Consider the following 26,803-nt stretch of genomic DNA (forward strand, 5'->3'; position numbering starts at 1 on the left):
GATCAACATTGCTATTTTACAAGAAACTCATCTCGTGCCTTCATCAGAACAACTTTGGGCCAAATCATGGGGTTGTCATAGGTACTTTTCATCATATTCGTCGTACGCTAGAGGTGTTGCAATTTTAATCGACAGGAAATCAAACTTTAGTCTCATTAACTCAGTAAAGGACTCCGAGGGAAGAGCCCTGCTGGTGAGAGGGTTGATCTCAGGGAAAGAGGTAGCAATAGTAAACTCATACGCACCAAATACCGACGGACCCAACAACTTTAAAGGGGTCATGACTCAGCTGGGGCAGATCAACGCAGCAACCATTATTTGGGGAGCAGACCTTAACACGCCAATTGACCCCATTCTCGACAAGTCCCATAATACAACAGGACATCCCTCCAAAGCCAGCGCCCAAGTCCGCAAGATTTGCCACACGTTGGAGTTGTCCGATACATGGAGGCGCCACAATCGAGACGCAAGAGAGTACACCTTTCATTCTGCTGTTCACAATACTAGTTCCCGGATTGATTACATTCTGGCATCCACTCACTGCCCTTTTAACTGGGGGGAAAGCCAAATTTTACCACGTTCCTTCTCTGATCATTCAATGGTCACACTGGAAGTCACCCTTTCAGGTACCACAAACCCTGGGCTCCGATGGAGATTCAAGCCCGGATCACTCAACAACACCGTCTTTGCGGATGAACTTCGCAAGGAACTAATATCCTTTATAGAAATAAACCAAGACTCTGTCGCCTCGGCCAGCACCATGTGGGAAACACTAAAATGTTACGTGCGAGGAGTATGCCTGGCCAAATAAAATGGCATACTAAAACTGATCCGGAGAGACTTGGCCAGCAGCGAACAGCGCTTAAAAGAACTAGAGCTGGGAGCCTCCACTACCCAAGACCTACATGTTCAAGCCGAATTAAAGAAAGAACTGCTGAAGTTCAAGGAAATAGCTGAACGAGAAATAAAGTTCATGAGCCACAAACACCAGGTCCGCCAATATGGGGAAGGACAGAAACCAGGCGCTTTGTTAGCCTGTCTTCTATCAATAGACAAATCTCCGACCCAAGTGGAGTGTATTAAAGATGACCAAGGTCAACTAGTATATTCAGAGGAAAAGATTGCCAACGTATTTCGGGACTTCTATCAAGTGCTTTATAGTTCCAAAGGGGATTCTGATCCTGAATCTATACAAAAGTTCCTTGACAACACGGAGTTGTACTGGGTTGAAGCGGATCTGCGTGAACCCTTGAATGCTCCGATAACAGTAGAGGAAATTCTGGAGGCAATAAAATCCCTCCCAAATGCCAAGGCGCCTGGGCCTGATGGGCTCATCAGAGAGTTCTACAAGGCCCATGCAACCATCCTAGACCCTCTTCTGCTCTGAGTTTTTGAAGAATCTTCGCAGTGTGGATACCTCCCCCCCCACATCGCGTGAAGCCAACGTAATGGTGCTGCACAAAGCCGGCAAAACCCCCAGATGAATATGCATCCTACAGGCCAATCTCCTTGATTAATCTGGACAATAAAATTCTAGCTAAAATCCTCGCTGCACGGTTGCTGCCTCTTATGCCCGCACTCGTAATCGGTGATCAAGCTGGGTTTATCCCGGGGCGAAGCACAACCTACGGGATCAGAAGACTGTTTGGTGTCATAAAAGCCCTAAATCCAACACAACGGGCTATAGCAGTCCCTCGACGCTGAGAAGGCGTTTGATTCAGTTGAATGGCCATTTATGTTCGCAACACTTACACAAATGGGCCTAGGCAAATTCTTTATCAAATTAGTGTCCTTGCTATACAGTGCCCCCGCTCATATATCACACTCGGAAACTCCAGGTCCGTAGGCATAACACTAGAAAGCGGAACAAGACAGGGTTGCCCGCTTTCTGCCCTTATTTTTGCCCTCATTATGGAACCCTTGGCGTCGAGGCTCCGCGCCAACCATCTGACAGAGGTCTTAAACTGGGTCCCCATATATTAATTGTCTCCCTCTACGCCGACGACGTCATGTTATTTGTCAGTGACCCCCCAGGCCAATCTTAACCCGGTAATGCGCAAAGTCATAAAATTTGGGCGAATGTCAGGTCTCAAAACCAACCACTCAAAATCGGTAATCTTTCCCCTGACCCCGACCACAACTGAATTTGCAGACGATTACGGTCTTAAATGGGAAACCTCAAAGGTTCGCTATCTGGGTATTTATATGTCACGTAATCATCACGCGATATATAGAGATAACTATGTCTGTGCACTAAATTCCTTGCAGGAACGAATTCACAGGTGGAAAACTCTGCCTCTAACGATATGGGGAAGAACCTCCTTAACGAAAATGGTCGTCTTACCCAAACTTCTCTATTTATTCACGAACATTCCGCTGCTTCTCCCCAAATCCTTTTTCCAAAAAGTCAGGAGCCTAGTCCTAGAGTTGTTGTGGGCTGGGAAACCGGCGCGCGTAGCGTACAACACATTAACGTTGCCAGTGTCGAACGGCGGACTAGCGCTCCCCGATATCGAGAAGTACTACTGGGCAGCCCAGGCCGAATTTCTCAGTCATTGGTAAATGGTCCACTTTGTTCGGCCCCACGTGCAGGTGAAGCGAGCCTTAGCTTCCCCCAACCTCCTGAGGGCCGTCATTATCAGCCATATCCCGGTCCCATACAACACGCTAAACACGGTCCTATCCACCTATGCAATTTGGAAAAAAATAGCCAATAAATACAGGGTGACAATAAGATTTTCCCCATTATTACCAATTAAATTTGTTCCTGGAATCCCCCTCACTAATGAGAAAGTGTTCCTTATATGGACAGACAAGGTTAACATTCACTCCTTTGGCGACCTCTTCCCCGGGGGTACCTTTTTGACTCCACAAATGGCCAAAGATAGAGGCGGTAACTCCTCTTTGGATGTGTTCATCTACTTTAGACTACGTCACACCCTTCAAAAGTTGTTTCCGCCCTTTCCCAATCAACCTCCCACATGGGACATATTACACAATACGATTCAAGCGCAGGGGGAAGGAAGATTAGTGTCGCTACTATACAAGTCCCACATAGCAGGCAGTGCGACACCCAAACCCAAGGCGCAGCAAAAATGGGAATCAGCCATTCATGAATCGATATCAGATGGAGACTGGTCCTATATCCTCCGCCAAACGCAAAAAGTTGCAATAAACACACGGCATAAATTAATTCACTTTAACTTCGTGCATCAGACGTACTACACCCCAGTTAAGAAGAACAATCACCACCCAGAATTGTCGGCCCGATGCGACAGTTGTGCGGCACCCAACGCTGATTTCCTCCACCTAGCTTGGAACTGCCCGGGAATTCACAATTTTTAGTCCTCTGTTCTACAAATAACTGAAGACATCATAGGCGAACAAGTGACCCCAAACCCCTTGGAGCCCTGCTCAGTCTTACGAAATACTTGCAGCCAGCATCTTGAAAACTTGCAGCTCTTCTCTTGGTGCTGGCTCGTAGGGGAATCGCGATGTCGTGGCCCACTCCCCAAGATTGAAGACTGGAAAAAAGACATTATATACTGTCAAAACACTGAGTGCGAATTTATAAGACTCCTACCATTGCATGCTCGCCCCCCAGACATCTGGGGTCCATACATAAATTATCTGCTAAAAACGCAGATCCCTCAGATTCTGATACCTCTGCGAGCTAGAAGATGTGCAGTGCGGCTGTGATTCATAAGGAGGCACTGGATAATGGCGAACTGAAAATGCGGAAGGAACCCACGGAATCCTGCAAGGGTGAACTTGGGGGGGTGAGGGGGGGTTGGCTCGGTGGGGTTGATTAAAGTTGGGGTCTTGTTTTTTCTTTCTAATTTTGCTCTGTTTGTTTTACTCTGTTTGCGCACCCTGGAGGTGCCTATGTATGGCGATCATATTGAAAAACAAAAAATAAAGTTAAAAAAAAAAAGACTCCCATAGCAGTGGCAATTTTGGAGGCAGGAGTACTAATTACAGTTTTCATGGACAGAATGCAGAACTGCCTTGGCAAATAACCCCTCATTGGAGGAGGCAGTATCCAAGCAGTAATGCTTGATAAAAGTATGCATTGTTTTCCAAGTTGCAGCTGAACAAATATCTGCTGCCGGAACTCCCCTCTTTAGAGCCGCAGAAGTAGCCATTCCCCTTGTAGAATGGGCTCGAAGCCCATCTGGTGGGTCTTTTCCCGCCAATCTGTAGCATTCAATTATGGCCTAAATGATCCGACGGGATATGGTCTGTTTTGTTACTGATAAATCCAGTTTATGACCAGTATAATCCACAAACAGTTGGTCATCTTGTCGTAATTTAGACATCCTTGAGATGTAAAAACTAAGAGCCCTCTTGGGATCTAGTCTGTGCAGTCTCTCCTCTTCCTTGCCCAAATGAGGAGGAGGATAAAATGTTGGTAGTATTATTTTTTGTGACAAATGGAAGTCCGAAACTACCTTTGGTAAAAAGGAAGGTTTAATCTTATCCTTATAAAAAACAGTATATGGTGGTTTACATGAGAGAGCCTGAAATTCACTAACCCTGCGGGCTGATAGGGCCACAAGAAGAACAGTCTTTAGTGTTAGTAGCCTCAATGGACAGGAGTGCAGAGGCTAAAAAGGTATGCAAGTCAAACATTTTAGTACTAAATTTAAATCCCAATTTGGGACATGAAAAGGTACTGGAGGGTATACGTTAGTAAGCCCTTTTAGGAATTGAATTATTAATGGTATTTTGAAGTATGAAACCTCTTCCGAGGTGCGCTTAAAAATGGACAGCGCAGCAAGATATCCTTTTATTGTACCTATCTGGAGCCCCAGATTGACTAGATGTAGTAGAAAAGAAAGCACCATTGGAGTGCCACATTTAAAAGGGTCCACATCCTTATCTTTGCACCAGTTACTGAACTTGTTCCAGCGACATCGGTATAAAGATTTCATTGCAGGCCTTCTGGCCGAAAGCAAGACCTCCATTACGTCATCCGGAAGATCCCAATCCTTGTATCACAACCTCTCAGAAACCATGCGTGAAGGTTGAGTGTCTTCACCTCTGGATGGAGAACACGACCTTCCTCTTGCGATAGAAGATCCTCTCTTTGCGGAAGACATATTGGAGGGCAGATGGACATGTCTAGAAGGTCCGGGTACCACGTCCTCCTGGCCCAATCCGGGGCAATTAGGATCATGGTTTTCCTGAACTTTCTCAATCTCTTGATTACTTGAGGAATCACAGGGACTGGGTGAAACGCGTACAGCAGTGGAAACTTCCACTTCACTCTCCCAGAGCTCCTCTGAGGAAATTCCCTTGAGCAATACAGTTCGCCATTCCGGTTGATCGCGGTGGCAAACAGATCCACTTGAGGGGTTCCCCAAAGGGCGAAGATCTCCAGAAGGACTTCCTGAGTCAGCTCCTACTCGTGAGAGACCGTGCTCTGCCTGCTCAGAGCGTCTGCCGCCGTGTTCTTCTCTCCGGCTAGGTAAATTGCCGATAGAGATTCCTTCTTGTATTGCCCAGAACCATAGCTGCATTGCCTCTCTGCACAGTGGTAGTGACCCTACTCCTCCTCTTTTGTTTAGGTAATACATGGCCACCGTGTTGTCCTTCATTATCAGGACATTCTTTCCCTGTACAGAGGGCAGAAAGGCCTTCAGCGCTAGTCAGATTGCCCTCAGCTCCAAAAGGTTGATGTGTAGTTTGGACTCCGATGGAGACCAACGATCGCTGATTGTCAGATCGTTTGTGTGTGCTCCCCACCCCGTGAGTGAGGCGTCCGTCACTACTTTTATCTCCGGCCATGGTTGCCAAAAAGATTCTCCCTTGAGTATGTTGTCGTTGCAAGCCCATCATAGAAGATCCTGAGCAACTGCGCTCAAGACTTGCAGAAGATCCGACATATTCCCTGAGAACTGGGACCACTGAGTTCTGAGTGCCAATTGAAGGGATCTCATTCTCAACCTGGCCTTCTAAGAAAATGCAGGATGCCACGAGGCCGAGCAACCTGAGAAAATCAAAGGCCGGTAGACGTTGGGCATTCTGGAACTTCGTTACCGTCTGCTGAATGTGGAGAGCTCTCACTTCGGGAGGCGAGGCTTTTCACAAGGAAGTATCCAAGACTGTTTTACAAAGGTAGCGGGCGCCCCTCTCTCGCAAGAACAGACATGATAACCTGTTCAGTGGTTATTAACCACTTGAGAGTTCGCAGCCACTGCTTTTACTCACTGTGCCTTTCACAGATGGGTAATATCCATTTGCATATCAGTCTTTGTCCTGCCCAGGGGCAGTCCAGCACCGAAATACAATGGCAATTCCAATCTGAACGAGAGTACCACCAGCAACCCCATACACGTGTTTCACCCTTGTTGGGGATCATCAGTGAGGTGAAGCTGATGCCTCTCTAAGCACAGTGAGAGGGAGACCACGTCTGGTTGCCCCCAGGAGACCTAGGGTTACCAATCCCAGGTTCCTTAAAAAATAGTTTTACAAAGGTAGCGGGCGCCCCTCTCTCGCAAGAACAGACATGATAACCTGTTCAGTGGTTATTAACCACTTGAGAGTTCGCAGCCACTGCTTTTACTCACTGTGCCTTTCACAGATGGGTAATATCCATTTGCATATCAGTCTTTGTCTTGCCCAGGAGCAGTCCAGCACCGAAATACAATGGCAATTCCAATCTGAACAAGAGTACCACCAGCAACCCCATACACGTGTTTCACCCTTGTTGGGGATCATCAGTGAGGTGAAGCTGATGCCTCTCTAAGCACAGTGAGAGGGAGACCACGTCTGGTTGCCCCCAGGAGACCTAGGGTTACCAATCCCAGGTTCCTTAAAAAATAGTTTTACAAAGGTAGCGGGCGCCCCTCTCTCGCAAGAACAGACATGATAACCTGTTCAGTGGTTATTAACCACTTGAGAGTTCGCAGCCACTGCTTTTACTCACTGTGCCTTTCACAGATGGGTAATATCCATTTGCATATCAGTCTTTGTCCTGCCCAGGGGCAGTCCAGCACCGAAATACAATGGCAATTCCAATCTGAACAAGAGTACCACCAGCAACCCCATACACGTGTTTCACCCTTGTTGGGGATCATCAGTGAGGTGAAGCTGATGCCTCTCTAAGCACAGTGAGAGGGAGACCACGTCTGGTTGCCCCCAGGAGACCTAGGGTTACCAATCCCAGGTTCCTTAAAAAATAGTTTTACAAAGGTAGCGGGCGCCCCTCTCTCGCAAGAACAGACATGATAACCTGTTCAGTGGTTAATTATTAGTGCTTAGAGAGGCTCAGCTTCACCTCACTGATGATGCCCAACAAGGCTGAAACACGTGTATGGGGTTGCTGATGGTGCCCTTGTGGGCGGGACAAAGACTGATATGCAAATGGGTATTTCCCATCTGTGAAGGTACAGTGAGCTAAAAGCAATGGCTGCGAACTCTCAATGTGGTTAATAACCACTGAACAGGTTATCATGCCTTGTTCTTTCGAGAGAGGGGCGCCTGCTACCTTTTGTGTATTTTTGAAAGGAACTTGGGGTTGGACACCCTAGGTTACCTGGGGGCAACCAGACGTGGACTCCCTGCTCACTGTGCTTAGAGAGGATCAGCTTCACCTCACTGATGATGCCCAACAAGGCTGAAACACGTGTATGGGGTTGCTGATGGTACTCTTGTTCAGAGAGGAATTGCCATAGCATTTCGGTGCTGGACTGCCCTTGTGGGCGGGACAAAGACTGATATGCAAATGGATATTTCCCATCTGTGAAGGTACAGTGAGCTAAAAGCAATGGCTGCGAACTCTCAATGTGGTTAATAACCACTGAACAGGTTATCATGCCTTGTTCTTTCGAGAGAGGGGCGCCTGCTACCTTTTGAGTATCCAAGACTGCTCTGATAAACTGGAGCTTTTGGGATGGTATCATATGAGACTTCTTGAAATTGAGGGAGAAGCCCAATTTGTGAAGGAAGTGGCAAGTGATCGAAAGATGTTCCTGAGCTTGTTTTGGAGAACTTGCTCTGATCAACCAGTCGTCCAGGTAGGGGTAGATGTGAATACCCCCTCTCCTGAGACTTGCTGCCACAACTGCCAACAGTTTGGTGAAAACCCTCGGGGCGGAGGTCAACCCGAATGGGAGAACCCGAAACTGATAAGAGTTGCCAATCGCGAACCTCCGGTACTTTCTGTGCTTTGGATGGATTGGCACATGAAAGTAAGCACCCTGAAGGTCCAATGATACCAACCAATCTTGGAGTTGGAGAGCCTGAAGGATCTGAGAAAGAGTGACCATCTTGAACTTGTCCTTCCTGAGGAACTTGTTCAAGTTTCTTAAGTCCAAGATGGGTCTCAGTCCTCCGTCCTTTTTTGGGATGAGAAAATATGGGGAGTACCAACCCCTGTTCCTCTCCGCTACAGGTACCTGTTCTATAGCACCTTTCTCTAGCAGGGTTAAAATTTCCTGCAACATTTCCTGCAACAGGAGTGGGTCTGGAGTTTTTACAGAGTTGGCTCCTGGTGGATGATTCCGAGGCCTTTTTTGGAAGGGGAGACCGTAACCTTGAGCTACTGTTTCCAGTGGCCAAGCATCTGAGGTAATGCCCCGCCATTCCTTCAGATGCTGAGATATCCTGCCTCCCACTGGTGTTTTGTGCAACAAGGTCTCAGAGGGATTTGGAGGCGGCTGCAGGAGTGGCTGAGGGTACAGATGCCGCTCCTGAGGCTGATTTTGCACCTCTTCCTCGTGCTCCACGAGGGAAGTTTCTTTTGACCCTTTGAGAAGCCTGTCCTCTTCCTCTACCAAATGAGGAGTAGTAACGAAAAGAACAACCCCTCCAGAAAGATAAGCCGGAATAGGGTTTTAGACCCTGCGCATGGAGGAACTAAGCGATTTAGCTGCCACTTTCGAGGTCTGAAATTTTTCTAGGCTTTCATCAGCCTTACTGCCAAACAGCCTCGAGCCATCAAAGGGCATGTTGAGGAGTCTGGCTTGCACGTCTGGTGCAAACCCGACTTCCTCAACCACGCAAATCTGCGTAGCACAATGCTTGCAGCCATGGATCTGCTGATACTATCAGCAGTATCCAGTCCAGACTGGAGACATTTCCCCCATTGCCTCCTTCCCGTCTTTGACTATATTCAGGAAGCCTTCCCTTTCCTCGCCTTCTGGAATAAGCTCAGCCGCCGCCGAAATACAGTCCCACAGGGTATGGGTAAACCTGGCCAGAGTACAGGTGACAGTTGTCGATTTAAGGGCCATACTGCCTGAAGTGAAAACTTTACGTGCCCAGGCATCAACTTTTTTATCCTCTCTATCTGGAGGGATAGTGGGATATGCAGTTTGCTTTGATGTGGATGCTGCCTGAATAACTAGACTTTCTGGAGTCAGATGCCTGTTTAAGTATTCAGGATCCGTACCAGCTGGTCTGTATTACTTGGGGAAATTACTATCTGCAGCAGCAATACTCTCAGGCTTTTCCCAGTTTTTCTCCATCCTCCTCTGAAGAGCCCTGTGAAAGGGGAGAACTGGATCTTTTTGAGGACCTCTAACAATTATATCCGTCATGTCATCCTGTTCAAAAACAGGTGAAGTGTTAGCCCAACCCATTTACTCAATTACTCTGGTCATAAGACTCCTGTACCCTTAGTCTGCATGTTCTGCAGAATCAGGTCTGGCAAACTAATTCTGGGGAGGTGTCAATTCCAATGGCAGAATGTAGAGCGTCACTCAGGTCTCTCATTTTGGACTCTTGATCAATGAGTTCCTCAGGAACTTGCTTTGTGCCATATGAAACTCCAAAAGGAGTGACTTCCTTTTCCTCCGAGCCAGATTCCTCATAAATTGAGGACATGGACTTAAAAAAGTCTGACCTGGGCAACGGAGTAAATCTTCTTTCTTCCTCTACCATACGCGTCGAAGGAATGGAAAAATCCTTCGAAGTTGTCGAAGGAATCTTCGATGACGTCGAAGGAATCTTCGATGACTTCGAAGATGCCCTCGATACAGGCATCGAGGTTATTTTTGGTTTCGATGCCGAAACGGTCAACGCCGATGGCATCGATTAAGTCGTTGAAGCCTTCGATGACTTATGTTTTTTATATGGCACCGGAGAGGTGCTTGACTCTCGAAAAGTCCTCGACGACTTGTCGACTCAAGTTTTTTGAGTATCCTCGACACTACCGGTTTTTTACCAAGGTAGTCTTAGACTTCCCTTTGTCGTCCAATGGAGCGAACTTAGGGGTATGGCTCTTCCGAGGTTCATTCAAGGGGGTTGGGCCGCATTCTCGAATACCTCCATCTTTTTACGAAATTCTTCCCATTTTCTGGGAGAATCCGATTTTGTCGGACATCGAATTTCTTCGGTCGACTCGGAGGATGATGATGAGGGAGATCTGTCTCCTCTTCATTTTCTTGGACGAGGAAGAAGTGTGTCTCGATCTACTCCTAGATCGAGATCTCTTTGAATGCCTATGGCGATCCGATTCCTTCGAATCAGTCGCTTTCTTATGTTTTTTGGACGTAGCCTTCTTAGAGGCTTCCCTCCCCACCGACAGTTTACCTCTCCTCTCACGAAGAGCTTTCTCGGTCATGGATTGGCAGGAACCACAGTCGTCGGTCCGGTGACTGGAACCGAGACACCAGAGACAAACCCGGTGAGGATCCGTGATCGACATTTTCGATCCACAATCTACACACTTCTTGAACCCAGTCTTGGGTGTCGAAGGAGTCGAAGAAGACATTTTCTTCACAGAAAATCTCAAGCGCCGTTCTCGATAGCGAAGCGATCGGAAAAACGGAACTGAAGCAACGGGCGCGGCTCGAGCTATTTATACCATCGGTGACGTGGACAGAGTATGAAGTCCGTCGAGGGACTATCGACGCCACGACCTCGAGCAAAGTGCCCTCTGCCGAGAATTTCTTTTTTACGAAGCAGCGAAGCTGGAGATGGCGATTTATCATAAGATGAGGAATATGTGGGAGGACACAATACATTTGAAGAGGCTATTACAGTAGTCTAGCCTAGAGAGAACAAGGGCTCTGGAGAAATTGAGCTTCTGGGGGAAAGTGAGGAAAGGAAAGATTCCTTTGAGGAGGTTGAGTTGAAAGTGGGACCTCTTGGCAAGGTCCTGAATGTGAGGGAGGAAGGAAAGAGGAGTCAAAGATGACTCCAAAGTTTCTGACTGCAGATGAAGGAGAAGGAGAGAGAGAGCCCATTGAGGGTGGCCAGAGTGAGGGGAGGAAAGAGGGACCAGGAGCCTCAATGGGAAGGATCTCAGTCTTGCTGGCACTGAGGCAGAGATCACTGGAGGCACACCAGGACTGGTTGGAAGATAGGCAGTCAGGAATGATGGAGGAAGTAAGGAGAGGGTCAGAGGGAAGTTTGAAGTTGTGCGTCATCTGCATAACACTGGAAGTTAGGTGAGAAGGTGGAGATTAGGTGTGCAAGCAGAGCAAGATGGGTGTTAACGAGCCAAGGAGGAAGTTTGGAGCCCTGTAGGACACCGGAGGTGGAGATAGAGATGGGGAGGAAAACGAGCCCCGAGTGACCTGGGATGGGAGGTCATTGAGGAAGGAGGTCTGCCAGTCCAGTGCCCGCTCCGAGATACCTTGGGTATTGTGGAGCCGTTTTCTGAGGATGGAGTGGTTGACCGTGTCAAATGCAGGAGAGGTCAAGTAGAATCAGAGCAGCTGGAGAGTTGGAGTCAAGAGATGCAAACAGTTCACGGGTGTTCAGAAGAGCAGTTTCCGTACCTCTGGATGCTCGGAATCCATATTGATGGTCTTGTAGGCACCCAACAAGTTCAGTGTGCCAGGAAGGAGATGATATAGATGGGGTGGTAGTTAGCCAGACAAGGCAAGTCTACAGAAGATTTTTTCAAGAGGGGGCACACAAGGGAGTGCTTGAGGGATGAGGGGGGACTCCATGGTACCAACCTTGACTCCAAAGAGAAAGAAATCCAAGTGGTGCATCACAGCCGGTGAGTCGAGGGGAGAGTCGATAAGAAACCGAACTGTGTTGAACGAAAAGTAGCAAACGGCTAATTTGAACTGTGAAAAGCTAAAAGAGCCATCAATGAAAAAGGGGGAAAACCAGCAACAGAAGAGCCCAGCACGACGTGGGTGCTCACTCAGGAAACTCTGGGCGATTACCAGATTGTTTAAACTACCATAACCAGAAGGCATTGGCAAAGGCAAAAAGGGGGTCAAAGTGGTCATAAACGGTTCTTGTAAAATGCTCTCTGCAGTCGAAAGTCTTTGACCAACAGATGATTGTGAAGATAAGGAAAGTGAAACCTGCATCATAAGAGTTGAATGAGAAAGGCACGATTGGCAAGAGTGAACCCGAAAGAGGGATGCCGATAAAAAGGGGGCGAAGTCTAAAGTCCCGAAATACAGTGTGTTGACAAGAGTGAACCCGGCTGAGGGATGTCCACAGTGAACTGTTAAAAAAGACATTAGGATTTGTGAATAACACAAAGAGGATTGTGTTGAAAGACACAGTAAACCCGGCAAAGGGTGCAAAACAATAGGGAAGGGCCAGAGCACAGAAGAGGGCGAGTAAGGGGTGGAAAAGGCATCACCCCTTGTATATGTGAAAAAGGAACTCTTATTTTGATACATCAGGTCTACGGAGAGACATTTTGTACAAAAGAGAACCACCAAAGGCCCCGATTGCTAAAAGTGGAACTGTTAAGCTCGTATAGGGAAAGCTCGAGCATGTGCTGTGCGCCAAAGTCATACCTTGTCCCGTGCTGAAAACGCGACAAAGGGAGACCCAGACTACCGCATCCCGACTTATTTGTGAACACTCCCTTCTTTCTTAAGAACATTATCCCACACTTCTTTTTGTATTTAGCTTAACGATTGGCAATATTCTTTTTTAGTATAGGCCCTTTTATTTTGACAAAACTCCACTCGGACTGTCTTATTATTGTTCGATGGTCGAAGCTTGCTTCCATCTTAGATTTAGGTTTAGATTAGGCATTTTTCCAACCTACCTATACAGTTTAATAAACACAAGTGAACTGGGATCACTTTTGTCTGTCTTTACTGTTGTCACCATGGGTTCCTTACAGTGGTCAGTGTTGCAGAGGGCCAGGGAGCAAAGAGGTGTGAGGGAGACTGCAGTGGGGTTGGCTAGTTACTTACAGATTTTAAAGAGTTCAGCCGTTTTGTTGGATGCATTAGAGACGAGAGCCTAGATGTGGGCCCTTTACTTCGCACGAATAGAGAGTCGGTATTGCCTCAGGAGCAGGCAACAGGCCAGTATGTCAGAGGGTGAGCCTGAGGTTTGCCACTTCCGTTCCACAGCTCTGCACTTGCGTTTCAGGGCTGCAAGGTCGGAGTCGTACCAGATGTTCTGCTTGTAGGTGTGTTTCAGACGGAACCTCATGACTGGGGCAAGAATGTTTAGTGTGTTAGTAATGCAAGATGGAGGTTGTTTAGAGTGCAGTCAGAGGTAGAGTATGCAGTGAGAGGAGAGAGGGGAATGAAGGTAGATGCCAAGGCAGCAGCTGACACTCATTTCATCAGACAGATGTTTGTAAAAGGTTTGCAGGGGTTGGGGAGGTGCGGTCAGATGGCAGATAGGATCCAGGTGAGAGGAGAGAATGGTCTGACCAGGAGAGAGGGGTGATGAGTGGGGAGGAAAGCAAAAGATCAGTGTGGATGAAGGCATCGAGAGTGTCCAGCTGAGTGAGTAGGGCTAGAAGGGAGAATGGAGAGGGAGAGCCAAGTGCAGAATTTATGGAAGAGAGTGGAAGCCATGACTGAGGAGTTGAGGGGGATGTTGAAGTCACCCAAGAGAAGGAGTTTAGAGGTAGTTGTGAGGAGAGGAGGAGGAGGAGGAGGAGGAGGAGGAGAAATCTGCCCATTCAGAGAGGAACAGGGTGGTGGAGTCAGGTGGCCTGTAGATGGTGGCAATGGGCAGGGAGGAAGTGGGAGAGATGACCAGCTTGCAGACCAGCCTCTCGAAGGAAGAGTAAGGCTGGGTGGATACGAGTGAAGAGGTGACCCACTCAGGGAAGATCAGGGCAACCCCATCGCCAGTACGGTTAGGGCTAGGCTTGGAGATCTTATAACCATCAGAGAAAAGGGAGACAAAAGCAGTGAGTGAGCTGGCATTGAACCATGTCTCAGTAAGAGCGAGGAGGTCAAGGTCTTCGAGGAGGACACAGATTTCGGCAGAGTGTGTGATCGCAGAACGCGCATGGAGTGTGGCTAGATCCAAGAGGTCACTGCCTTTGAAGTTTTTCCAACGAGGAGTACTGGTGTGTGGTACACCAGACAGAGTGGGGGGAGGGCAGAGAGTGTGGAGGAAGGAGTAGCAGGTGTGGGAAGGAAGTTAATGAGTGACGGCAACAGCTGGTTGAAGATTAGGTTGTTGGGTTGAGGACCCTGAACCAAGACAGTGCCATTGTGATAGACATTAATGATCCACCTGAATAATGAGAAGCCCGCCAACAGTACTTTCCATCTAGTGCCACCATTAACAGGTCAAGATGTGTGAGGAGAGAGAGTAGAGATAAGATGACTAGTCCATAAATCTAGGGAGGGGACAAAAAAGAGGATATCATTGAAAATCTGTCTGGAGGTTACACAGGCATAGGTGTCTGCGATGGGTAGGCCAGGGTTAGTGATCAGGATGGCTTTGAGCATTTTTCTTCCAGACTTCATGATGAGAGGAAGTATAGGTAATAGTATAGCAGTTAGAAAAGATATGTGAGATGGTTAGCGTCAGGGGCAGCGAAGGATAGGAGGAAGATAGAGGAGGGGCTGCACAGCACAGTACGAAAAACTCACTGGCAGCCAAGTAGCCAAGGGAAACAAGAAAACAGCTGCAATAGGAACACTTCAGTAATGGTAAAAAGGGGTGCAGAGAGGTTAAAAACACACCAGGATTCGAATTACCCAAAAAGCAGAGAAATGGATTGGAGAGGAATTCAATAAGGCAAGGAAGGCAGAAAGGCATAGGCACATCGTGGTTCAGCAATGTTTAGGTTAGAAAAGTCACTGTGTCCAGGCATGACTCACAGGTATTCTTGAGGGGTGGACAAAGTTCCAGAGGCACAGGTTTGTGTGGTTGCAGGCTGCATGTTTAGTGGTTGTTCCATGAGTGCAGCGGGGGTGTTAAGAGGAGGGGGCCCTGAGAACCCAGACAGGCTCAGACAGGAGCCTTAAGGAAGGGCCTTGCAGAGGGGGCCGGCTTTCGCCTGCAGGCAACCAGGATTGGGCCTTTTATTGGAGATTGGACCAATCAGAGAGGAGGAGGCTGTGAGAGCAGGGCAGGCACTCCGATGCCTGTCAATGAGGCGGCCATGATTGAAGACTCAAAAAAGGCCCTGGTTTTAAAGGAGCCCAAAAAGTGTCTTGTGTTGCTGTGGGCACACAGAATTGTTAATGGGCATGGAACGCTGCCACAATAAAAGAAAGTGAGGGCACACTAATATGGCAACGTGGGGGGCGCTTGATGGTAAGATTGTGTAAATTAGAGCAGACCCCACAGAATAACTATCAGGTCCTACCTCACTCCAAGGTTGTGCATAAGCTGCTCCAGCAGCCTTGTGGGTAGGGATCAGGCCGAAGGGGATCCTCGTTGCTGGTTGTGGGCAGAGAAATGAGAACAGGCTCAGACAGGAGCCTTAAAGAAGGGTCTTGCAGAGGGGGTCGGCTCTTGCTACAGCCCGTGACCAGGATTGGGCCTTTTACTGGGGATTTTCCCAATCAGAGTGGAGGAGGCTGTGTGAGTAGGGAGGAACAATGCTCTTTTGATCACAAAAGAATGTACAATAGATAAGAAATCAGGTTTGACAGGAAGCACTGAGCTTCTTAGAATGGGGTGAATTTGAGTGACATTCTGACCAGGTTTTTGGAGAGGCGGGTTGGGGTGAGAACATGGAACAGTCACCGGGGACGATACATGGGTGGACATACACAGATTACTCTACATGTGACTAACTTAAGTCTTCGCAAACCGAACCAGACGCGCTTACTTCATAGAATGTCTAAGGGTGTATGTCATAATTAACGTCATTTACCTGTGGCTCAGTTTCCTTTTGTGGCATGGGTCCAAAGTGGCTCAGTATTTGACTCTTCATGTTGTCATTGAGAGTGGTGAACCAGATGAATGCTTGATCATACACGGAATTGTGAAGGCTGACTAGTTCTTCATATTCAGGCCCTTCCACCTTATAAAGTGAAAATACAATGATGAAGTTCATTCATTAAAAATAATACGACATTTAAAGCCATGAATATTCATCTTTTAATGGTTCCGTTAATTCACAGTTTCAGAAAGCTTACTCGCCCAACACAATCCTAATCCGAGCTAGAGTGAATGTTTTAATGCCATCTTTCAAAATCATTCTCTTTTCTGACTAAAAGCATTTTTGCAGAGGCTCAACTGTCACCACTTTGTACTGGTGCACCCCGACAGCGGTTAAGTGACAGGTATATTCTTCTCTGTATATTTCCATCTACCTTTGTGTTTTTCTGATCAATTTTTTGTCCAAAAGGGCCAGAGACAATGCAACGTCTTTATAAGAGCAGAAACCTGCTTCTATTTAGTTTAACATTTTAATTAGTACTGAGGATGTGATGTTACACAGGGTCCAAGCCAATAAGAGGGTTCGGGTTACAGATCTCAATGAAATGGTCTTCAATCTGAACCCCTTTCAAACACCCTCCTGGAGACTTCAGCCTTCAAACTCCGGGCCCTTGCAGTACTTCCCATCACTATTTTCACTGTGGCCATTTCTTCCAACTACAAAAATGGCTGTATCCCCATATCTCAACTGAAAAAAAGCTATTAGTGCTACAAACATTCTGTGGGGCTAAGAGGTAAAACCACAGCCCAAGTGGATTTCTTCTGACCAGTAACAGCCCAGAAACTACATTACATGCCCTTGCTTCACTCGAGCCATTACAGCTCAGAAAAGCACAAGTGTGCAGGGACTTTTACTTAAATAAAACATTTTGATGATTCGGTCTGTAGGTGGAGTAATTGTGGAATCCCGCTCATAAGTGGAGGCAGCAGTCACCGTTTATCAACTCAAATGAAGACCCTAAAATGAAGCAAATTTTTCTACAATTCAACAAGCACTACTACTTTATCTCCCCCAAGTATTTGTGTATAGAACTTCTCATCTACATTTATGAACTGGATTCATATTCTTCTGTTTTACTCTCAACTTGATGACTGTGAAAGTATTAGGTGTGGGGCGATTCTTCTGATCAAATTTTGTGCCCTCTCCCTGCATGATGTTTGCTATAGTTAGGAACGATACAATTATCAGCAAGTGAGATTGTGTGAAGGCATGTTTGTACAATGAATGCATTTCCCATGGTCAGAAACAGTTAATACAGAGCTGTAGTAGCTGATATTATAAGGTGATGTCAGTCATGCCTGGTGGAAATAGGAACAAGGCATGGACCTTACCCGGGTCAGTGCACCTAAGGTTGCCTCCTGACCAATTACTTTGGACACCAGTTGCAAAGAACAAGGGCTGTATGTGGCTTGATCCAAAGTTCTTATACTCTGTGTACAATTTTCATGAAACACATGGCAGTGTTTATCATGCTGGTCATGCTGGGGTAAAACCTCAGGATTTTCATTGATATTTTATTTTATGGTATCTGCTTCCTGGCTCCAAGAATCGTGTAGCTGTGTGTGTTTTGGACTGCTTACATTTTGCTCAGCTGTCAAATTTGGAGCCAAACCTCATGTAGATCTGCTTTATTTCGGCTACATTGAAGCATAACAGCCACGTTACAGAGTAGAAATCCTCTGAGAATACCAAAATGATTGCTTTATTAAAAAACTGACAATGAGTGAATACATTTGTTTTGTTACAATGAACAGTACTATTTACAAAATCTTTGACATTTCCACGCTCTAGAGGGAGTTTGCAACAGTAAATACTCATGAAGTACATTTTGGGGTTTTACAAAATGTAAACACTACAAGCATAGTATCAATGTCATTGGATTTTAGCAATGGGAGAATCCATCTTCGTCTGATGTTCCTCAAGACCGGGCAAAAAAAAGTATTTCATTCTCTTTTATAGCACCACACATGGGGCAATCGCGAATGGCACCAGTCGACCAGTTGTTTGCAACATGATTTAGTTGAAGGATTCCAAAATGCAAACTTATATACAAGTTTCTCTCTATCGGCTAAATGATCCAAGAAATGTACTGCTCAAAGCATAACACAGGTTTAATCCGAAGACATTTGTGGAACAAACTCTCTCATTTGTTGCTGCTGTGACGAATCTGAGGATGTCGTCCCTTCACCCTTAAGGGGAGACCTTTCCCATGGGACATAGTGGTGCGTCAACAGTACAATAGCCTCCCTGGAGGTAGTACACAGGGGGAGGATCACATGGGAGAGGAAGCTCCTTATGGGATTAGGGACGAATCTCAAACCCCCTCCTTTACCGAAGACCAACCCTTCTCTCCTATCTTCAAATAGGGCTAACATCCTTTGTTGTACAGTCAGTCAACTGAATACCTCAGACCAGACTAGAATACCAGGGGACACTATTAGTTTTCCATATAAAGATTGCACAAGTATTGTGAAGAAGATGCCCAGGGGGATGCAGATCAATCCAGAGAAATTGAGTGAAGCGCCTAGTCTTCTGCAATATTTGACTGGTCCAGAACAACCAACAGGGCAGCGTCGTAGTTCAATTCTGTGTCAGCTGGGACACAGAGCAAGCTACACTCCGAGGAGGAGAGCAGCAGGCAGCCGATGAGCTGCTGCGAGAACTGCACCAGCAAGCCCGGTAGAGAAGGGAGAAACGCTGCGCATGGAAGAATGCCGCTGGTAGTTCAGGAAGAAGGGACAGTGCGAGAAAGCACCCAAATCAACCTACGGGCTTCCCCCGAACCAGAGAGGTGCAACACAGACCGGAGCCGCTGCAAGAAGGATGCCAAAGGCAGTGAAGCAACGAACAGCTAAGCCAAATCTCCACATGCTGCTGGAGCCTCACAGGAGGGCACCGTTCCTCAGGAGATGCGAACCAAGAGAAAAGGTATGCAGACATACCCAGAAGGGCTGGCGGTCCATCGAAGCCAGGGGAAGAGGTGTGGAACGCATTTGAGAAGGGTCAGCATGCGAGTCTCGGACACGCACCCCTATGAGAAACAGAATGAGAGGGCATGGGGCATTGAAATTAACTGAAGGAAGTGAAAGAGAACCACAGGCTTGGCACAAGAGTGATCCACGCTGTGGTGAACACACATTGAAAGTCTGGGACCCTGAATAATAGTAAGACATTTGAAAATGGCACACGTACTTGGCAGGAAAGTAAACCAAGTCATGCTGTTGCCGCATTACCAGTCGGTGACTCACACCCATATAAGAGGCCAATTCTGAAAACCACAAGAGTGCGTGGGACCCTAAACAGTGTTGAAACATTTGAAAGGGACACACATACTTGGCAGGAGAGTAAATCAAGACTTGGTGTTACAACCTTGCGAGTCTGGGACCTCCGCCCACATGAGGACCAAATAAAAGGGTCTGTGGCCTAAGAGAAACAAATATAGGTTTGTCAAGAGCATAAACCAACGTTTTGTGATATAGCTTTGCGAGTCTGGGACACGCACCCACATGAAGGCCTGAGAAGAACAAATTACTTTCCACTGGCAATGTTCTTTTCGACTGGATACGTTCTCCCATGTATTCCTCATCTGATATATTCTGGTCTGTTTGCAGCTTCAGAAACTTTTTTTTTCATAGTATCGGGTGCTGTGCGTCGTGGCCCTCGACAGCCTCTGTCCTGTCCTTGGCCGTGATGTCGACGCGGGTATAAGGAGCTAGTGCAGTGCCCGTTGCCTCAGTTCTAGTTTTTTTCCTCCCTTTGCTTAGCCGTCTTAAAGAAATTACCCAGACGTTGAAAGAGAGGAAGGTGTAAAAATATGGAAATTCTCGGCAAGATAGAGGGGAAGGATGGAAGTGCAACAAGGAATACGTGGGAGGAACATCCAGTCGAAAGAACATTACCAGGGGCAAGTAATTTGTTCTTCGAATGGATTGTGTTCTCCCACGTATTTCTCATCTTTGATACACTCCAAAAGCAGTAATTGAGATGGGCACACATAATGTTTTCCTGATTAATGCTGTCAAGTACAGTCTTGCCACACTAGATATGTCTTGTACGGGCTCCCCTCTTTGAAGAGTCGAAGAAGTAGCCACTCCTCAGATGGAATGTTTTCTTAAACCATCGGGCAGATCTTTGCCAGCCAATGTCTAGCATTCCGAAATGCATAGAATTATCCAGCGAGAAAGGATTTGTTTGGTGAGAGCTTGTCCCAATTTGTGACCTGAATAGCCCACAAAAAGCTGGTCATCTTGCCCGATTTTGGACATTCTGGAAATATAGAAGGTAAAGGCCCTTCTAGGGTCTAAGCAATGGAGTCTTTCCTCCATCCTTAGAAGGATGAGGAGGTGGATAAAAAGCAGGCACCACTTTTTTTTTTTGAGCCAAATGGAATTCAGATACCACTTTTGATAAGAAAGTAGTATGTACCCTCAAAATCACCTTATCCTTAAAAAAGGTAGTAAAGGGTGGTTTAGCAGAAAGATCTTGAAGCTCACTGACTGTGGGCTGATGCAATTGCTGTCAGAAAAAAGGTTTAAGGGTTAACATTCTGAGTGGACAAGAATGTAAGAATGTTAAAAAAGGTGCCCCCGTTAGGTACCTCTGCACCAAATTCAAGTCCCAAACCTGTACAATTAATGGAACCGGGGGTAAGAGGTTTGTTAATCCCTGAATTACAATAGGGACCTTGAAATGGGAACCCTCATCTGGTGAACACTTAACAATGGAATGCACCACCAAATAACCCTTTAGCGTAGAGACCTGAAGCCCCTGATGGGCCAGGTGTAGCAAAAATTACAATACAGTAGAAGTCTTGCCTGTTAAAGGATCAATACAATTATTTCTGTACCAGCTGCAAAATGTGTTCCAAAGTCAGCGGTACAGACATTTTGTTGCTGGCCTTCTGGCTGAAAGCAACACCTCCATTACGTCTTCCTGAAAGTCCCAATCTTTGCATCTTATCCAATCAGAAACTAGGGGTGAAGGTTCAGACTGATTTCTGGATGAAGGAGACCCCCCCACCCCTTGCGCGAGTAAGCCCTCTCTTTGGGGGAGACAAATTGGAGGGCAGATGGCCATCTCTAGAAGGTCCGGGTACCACGTTCTCCTGACCCCATCCAGAGCAATCAGGATCATGGATTTCCCAAACACCCTCAACCTCCTGATGACTTGAGGAATGACAGGGACTGGTGGAAACGTGTACAGAAGTGGAAATTCCCAGTTCACTAGGAACGTGTCTCCTAGAGCTGCTCTCGGAGGAAATTCCCTGTAGCAGAATAGGTTGCACTTCCGGTTGACACTGTATACAAACAGATCCACCTAAGGGGTTCCTCAAAGGACAAAGGTCTCTAGAAGAACTTCCTGGGCCAACTCCCACTAGTGGGAGATCGTACTCTGCCTGCTCAGAGCGTCCGCCACAATGTTTTCTTCTTTCGGCTAGGTGAACTGCCAGTAGAGAGATTCCTTGTCTTAGTGCCCAAAACCAAAGCTACTTTGCTTCTCTGCACAGAGGAAGTTACCCTACACCCGCTCTCTTGTTGAGCTAGTGCATGGCCACTGTATTGTCAGTCATTATCATTACAGGCTTTCCCCGCTCAGAAGGCAGAAAAGCCATCAACGCTAATCTGATTGCTATCAGCTCTAAAAGGTTGATGTGAAATCTGGCCTCCGACTGAGACCAATGACTGCTGATTGAAAGGTTGTTCATGTGCGCTCCTCATCCCATCTGTCACAATTGTCATCTCTGCCCATGGTTGCCAAAAGGGTTCTCCTTTCATCACATTCTCTCGGCAGGCCCACCACAGGCGATCCTGAGGGACTTTGTTCGGGAAGGAGCCTCATTCTGCCGGAGAATTGTGACCACTGGGATATACGGGCACAATTAAGGGACCTCATTCTCAAATGGGCTTCTGGCACTAGAAAAATGCAGGATGCCATGAGGCCGAGCAACCTTAGAAAGTCAAAGGCCGGAAGAGATTAAGCACTCAAACATTAGGGCAACCTGTGAAAGATGTTGAGCCTTCAACTCTATGGGCGAGGCATGTCCAATAGTCGTGACTGGATGTCAGGTGAAAAATCAGATTTCCTTAGCCAAGCAAATCTTCTGGCGACAGTTCTCGCCGCCATAGGCGTTTTAACAGTCTGCAGAATCTAGACCAGACTGAATAGATTGGCACATGGCCTCCTTGCCGTCTTGCACCAGGTTACTAAAGCCCTCCCTCTCCTCCCCATCCTCCCCCTCCGGGACATGGTCTACTGAAAAAGCTATCACATCCCACAAAGTGTGAGTATACTTTGCCAGGGCACAATTTGCATTTATGGACTTGAGGGCCATGCTGCCTGCAGAAAATACCGTTTTTCCTAAGGCATCAAACCTTTTATCATCTCTATCCGGGGGGATAGAAGGATGAGCTGCAGCCTTCGAAGTTGATGTGGCTGCTTAGACCACCACACTCTCAGGAGTGGGGTGCTTTGACATGAACTCGGTCTATTGAGGCAGCCCTGCATTTCTTGGTCAAATTGTTGACTGCCGGTGTGGTATCTGGTTTTGACCAGATTTCCAAGACTCTGGTTCTTAAAGCAGCGTGGAACAGTAACACTGGCTCTCTTGGAGGTCCGATATCAAAGATGACAGTCAGATCATGCGTCTCTAGAATTGCTACTGATTTTCCCCATCCCAGATATTCAGAGACCTTTCCCATCAAAGCTCTGAATGAGGGGTCAGAATGGCCTGAAGAATCGGGAGTAGCAAAATCTGTTTCTGGTGAGGAGTCTAAGCCACTAGCCTATTTTGGAGTGTACACCAGATTTAGCATTCTGAAATGAATGCTTCAGATACATTGGGAGTACCATATTCAAAACCAAAAGGTGCATTATCTTCCTCCTCCAAAATGGACCTCATGGGGGGGCGCTGTTGCGCACATAGAAAATGGCAGCCTAAAGCCGTAGCTCCTCCATCACCCCAAGATCCTACGCTTGACGATCCCTCCATAGGCCGTCTAGAGGGCTGAAACCTGCTGTAGCGATTGCCGGTGTACTTGTCCACGACTTGTGAAAATCCGGGCCCGCTGCGGTACCGGACTCCTGAGATCTGGCTGTCAACAAATCCGCCGACGGGAGCATCGGTGCCGTGCCGACGCACGGCACCAGGGGAATCTACCCAAAGGCCGTGGTTGCTGAGTGCTGCGTGCCGCGAGTGGGCGGAGTCTATGTTGGAGGCCCACGCCCTCTCCTGCTGTCCGGCCTGCTTTCTTCACGTGGTGGCGGTTGTAGGCGCCGGTCTATCCTTGGAAGCCCCAGCTCTGGCCTGCCCCTACACCAGCCTGCTTGACACTCACCTCCCCTTGATCCCGGAGTATCATGGCTTTCGCCCATGCATAGACCCGCAGGCGGCTGAGCTGGACAAACAAGTAAGCGGCCAGCGAGAGGTTGGGGGGGTGTCGCGGTGCATACATTGCATCGAGCTCCGCTAATCTGGGGCTGTGGTCCTCCTGATACCCACCCTCCTCTTTAGGCCTGTAAACTCTCTGTTAGGCCGATTGGAACGCGCAGGGCAGCTCAGCGATTTGATTGAGGTGGTGCCTCTTGATTCTCCTTTACGGACCCTGACGCTTGGGGGTGCGCTGGCCCTCGCCCGCGGTCTGAGGTTTTGACCCTCCTGAGCTCCTTGGACAAACTCACTTTACACGCGCGACTCGCTGTGGCATGGGGGAACCAAGTAAGTCAAACAGGGCATCCAAAACCCCCGCCGGCAGGAAGAAGGGCCCTATGGACACGTTTACCAACACGACTAGTCATGCTGTGCAGGGGGACACACATCCGGACGAGGATGCTCAGGGCGAGCTAGACAAGGAAAGTGCGTGTGTCACGGAGACTGAGAGCAGGATAAGTGTGAACGAGGATACTATTGCCAACCACAATCGAGATCTATCCTGTATCAAAGACACGATGAGCAAACTACAGAATAAATGTGAGGACCTCGAATCCAGGTCGAGGAGGAACAATGTCCGCGTGGTCGGAGTGGCGGAATCCTTCGGCAGGGGCCAAATGGAGAAGCACGTTGAGGAACTTTTCAAAACCCTGTTCGGGCCCGAATCGCTCTCTGAACATTTCCTGGTGGAGAGGGCGCACCGTACTCTAGCATCGGTACCCAAACCAGGAGCCCCGCCACGTATAATAATTGCCCGCCTTCTGAATTACAGAGACAGGGATACAATCCTTCGGTTGGCACGGGAGGCCGGTACATTGCAATATGAGGGGAACCGTATACATGTATACCCAGATTTCTCCGCCTCTGTCCAGGCAAATAGACGCTCTTATGAACTGGTTAAAGGAATGGTTCGGCCAAAAAATTTTATTTCAAAAATAGATAGGCAACATGAAAAAAAAAGATTGGCGTTTTTTTTCGAAGTCCCTATGTAAAATTTTGAGCAATTCAAGCTCAAAGATAGCACATGGGGGCATCCATTTTGTGAAATGGATGCCCGCCGCTGTGCTCGCTTTGGCTTTTGCTGCACTAATGAAGGAAAAGCCAGCCAGCTGTAGTAAACAAAAGCTACCACTGGGTGGCTTTTCCTTCATTGGTGCTGTACGCGGAGGACGGGGACCGGAGACTACAGGCAGAAAAGCTGCAGCTGCATCTCGGTAAGTGCTATTTTTTTTATAAAAATAAACACTAGCTGCGTTTTTTTTTCTACGTTTTCCAGGCTGGAGGAGAAATAAAACCGCAGCTTTAAAAATGTTGTATTTATGTTTGCGGTAGCTTTTGAAGCGACCACAAACATAAATACAACGTTATTGTGTTTGAAAACGCTGAGGTTTTTCTTTCTAAGTTTCTCAGGCTCCTCCGGCTCGGAGGAGCCTGAGAAACTCAGAAAGAAAAGGCCTTCGATTCTGTGTCCTGGGCGGCGGTCGGTCAAATTCTCGAAACAAAAATCTCGAAAAAAAAAATCGAATTACTCTTTTTTTAATTATATATTTATTTTGGGGTCTGGGATTAAAAAAAAAAGAATGGTAAAAAACAACCCCCCCCCCATTTCGAATAAAAAAACGGCATAAAAAAAAAATACGACTTGTTTTTCGACCATTTTGTTTGAGATTTTTCATTTCGGTTTTATCACTATAAACCGTCCTGGGCCTACTTGCTGGCAGTGCTGGAGGCATTTGGTGTTGGCCCTAACTTCATTAGATACGTGGAATTACTCTACACGGAACCTGGGGCGCGGGTACTGACCAACCAGTCAATTTCTGATTTGTTTTTATTGGGAAGGGGCACCAGGCAAGGCTGCCCATTCTCGCCCATACTATTTGCCTTGACAATAGAGCCAATGGCTATAGCGATCCGACTGCGACACTCTAACAGGGGCATTAACCTTAAGGGGGCTACTCAGCTTATCTCGCTATACGCGGACGACACACCCATATATTCGTGAACCTGAAAACAACCTAGTACCTATTATGGCTGAGATTCAAGAGTTCACCGCACACTCGGGGTACTCCATAAACAGAGACAAGTCCGAGATTTTCCCGCACACACTGTCAACCGGCTGTCCCGGCTCCATGTGTGGTTTGAAGTGGTCTGGGGAGTCCATCCGATATCTGGGGATACTTGTCTCACGTGGGAAACACACGCTGTACACAGACAAGTACGATACCACAGTACAGGCCTTGAAGACTAACTTGCTGTTATGGGACCGCCTGCCGATGTCTTTGCATGGTAGGGTAGCAGTCCTAAAAATGATAGTCCTGCCCAAATTATTATACCTATTAGTGAACATTCCGATATGGCTGGGAAGACACTTCTTTAATAAACTTAGATCCATGGCGACGACCTTTCTTTGGAATGGGAAGACTCCAAGAATAGGGTGGGAAAAGTTAACTGAACCTTACTCTGCGGGCAGCTTGGCAGCACCTAACTTTGAACTTTACTATTACGTTTCCCAGACCCAGTTCGCCAAATATTGGTATTACAAGGACGAGGGTCCCCCACATGTGGAGGTAGAAGAGCTCACCACTTCCCCCATGAACATACAGTCCATAATCTTCGATGCACACTACAGGGACTCATGCGACTTCAACCCGGTGAGCTGTACTATTGGCGCATGGAAGGCTATATTTAAAAGACTGGGAGTACTGGCCCCATATTACCCCGAGGTTTCCCTCTGGAACTACCCTAATATGATACCAACACACGACGCTAGCCTACGAGAAGCCTGGGATCCCAGCGGAGAGATGAGACTGGGGGATATGTTTATAGATGGGAAATTTGCGACCCTTCAAGTGTTCATGGGGGCTCTTGGCGGGGGCCCTCTTAGGACACTGCAGTACTATCGTATGAGATTGGTCTTCCAGAAGTGCTGGGCGTCTTTCCCTGATGAACCCCCTACACACCCATGCGTGTAGATGATAAAAGCGGGCGACCAACTGGGGGTGTCCAGTCTATACACTGTCATACAGGCACACACACTCGACTAACCTGATCAAAGGTAAATGGGAGAGCGATCTCCAAATCCCTATAGACGATAAGACCTGGGAAAGGTACTGTTCCCTTACCAAGAGAGTTTCCCTGAACGCTGGGCTACGCCTTATACAATTTAAAATTATAAACAGATTACACTACACTCTGGCCAAGATAGCAAAGTTTGTTCCAGATAGTTCAGGTGAATGTCCCAAATGTAGGGCGGATCAGGCTGGTTAATTTCATATGTACTGGGGCTGTCC

At 47.4% G+C, this 26,803-nt stretch overlaps 1 protein-coding gene across 1 annotated transcript in view; it reads right to left on the reverse strand.

Moving 5' to 3' along the window:
- The window catches only part of LONRF2 (LON peptidase N-terminal domain and ring finger 2), an 882,740-nt gene that overhangs the window by 38,615 nt on the left and 817,322 nt on the right, over positions 1-26,803 (reverse strand). The window contains exon 11 of the mRNA XM_069636696.1: positions 16,019-16,168. Coding sequence (XP_069492797.1) covers positions 16,019-16,168 — 150 coding nt within the window. The remainder of the gene's footprint in view (positions 1-16,018; positions 16,169-26,803) is intronic.

Source organism: Ambystoma mexicanum, chromosome 7p (genome assembly GCF_040938575.1).
Source record: "Ambystoma mexicanum isolate Mex_15411 chromosome 7p, UKY_AmexF1_1, whole genome shotgun sequence".
In the NCBI taxonomy this organism is placed as follows: Eukaryota; Metazoa; Chordata; class Amphibia; order Caudata; family Ambystomatidae; genus Ambystoma; species Ambystoma mexicanum.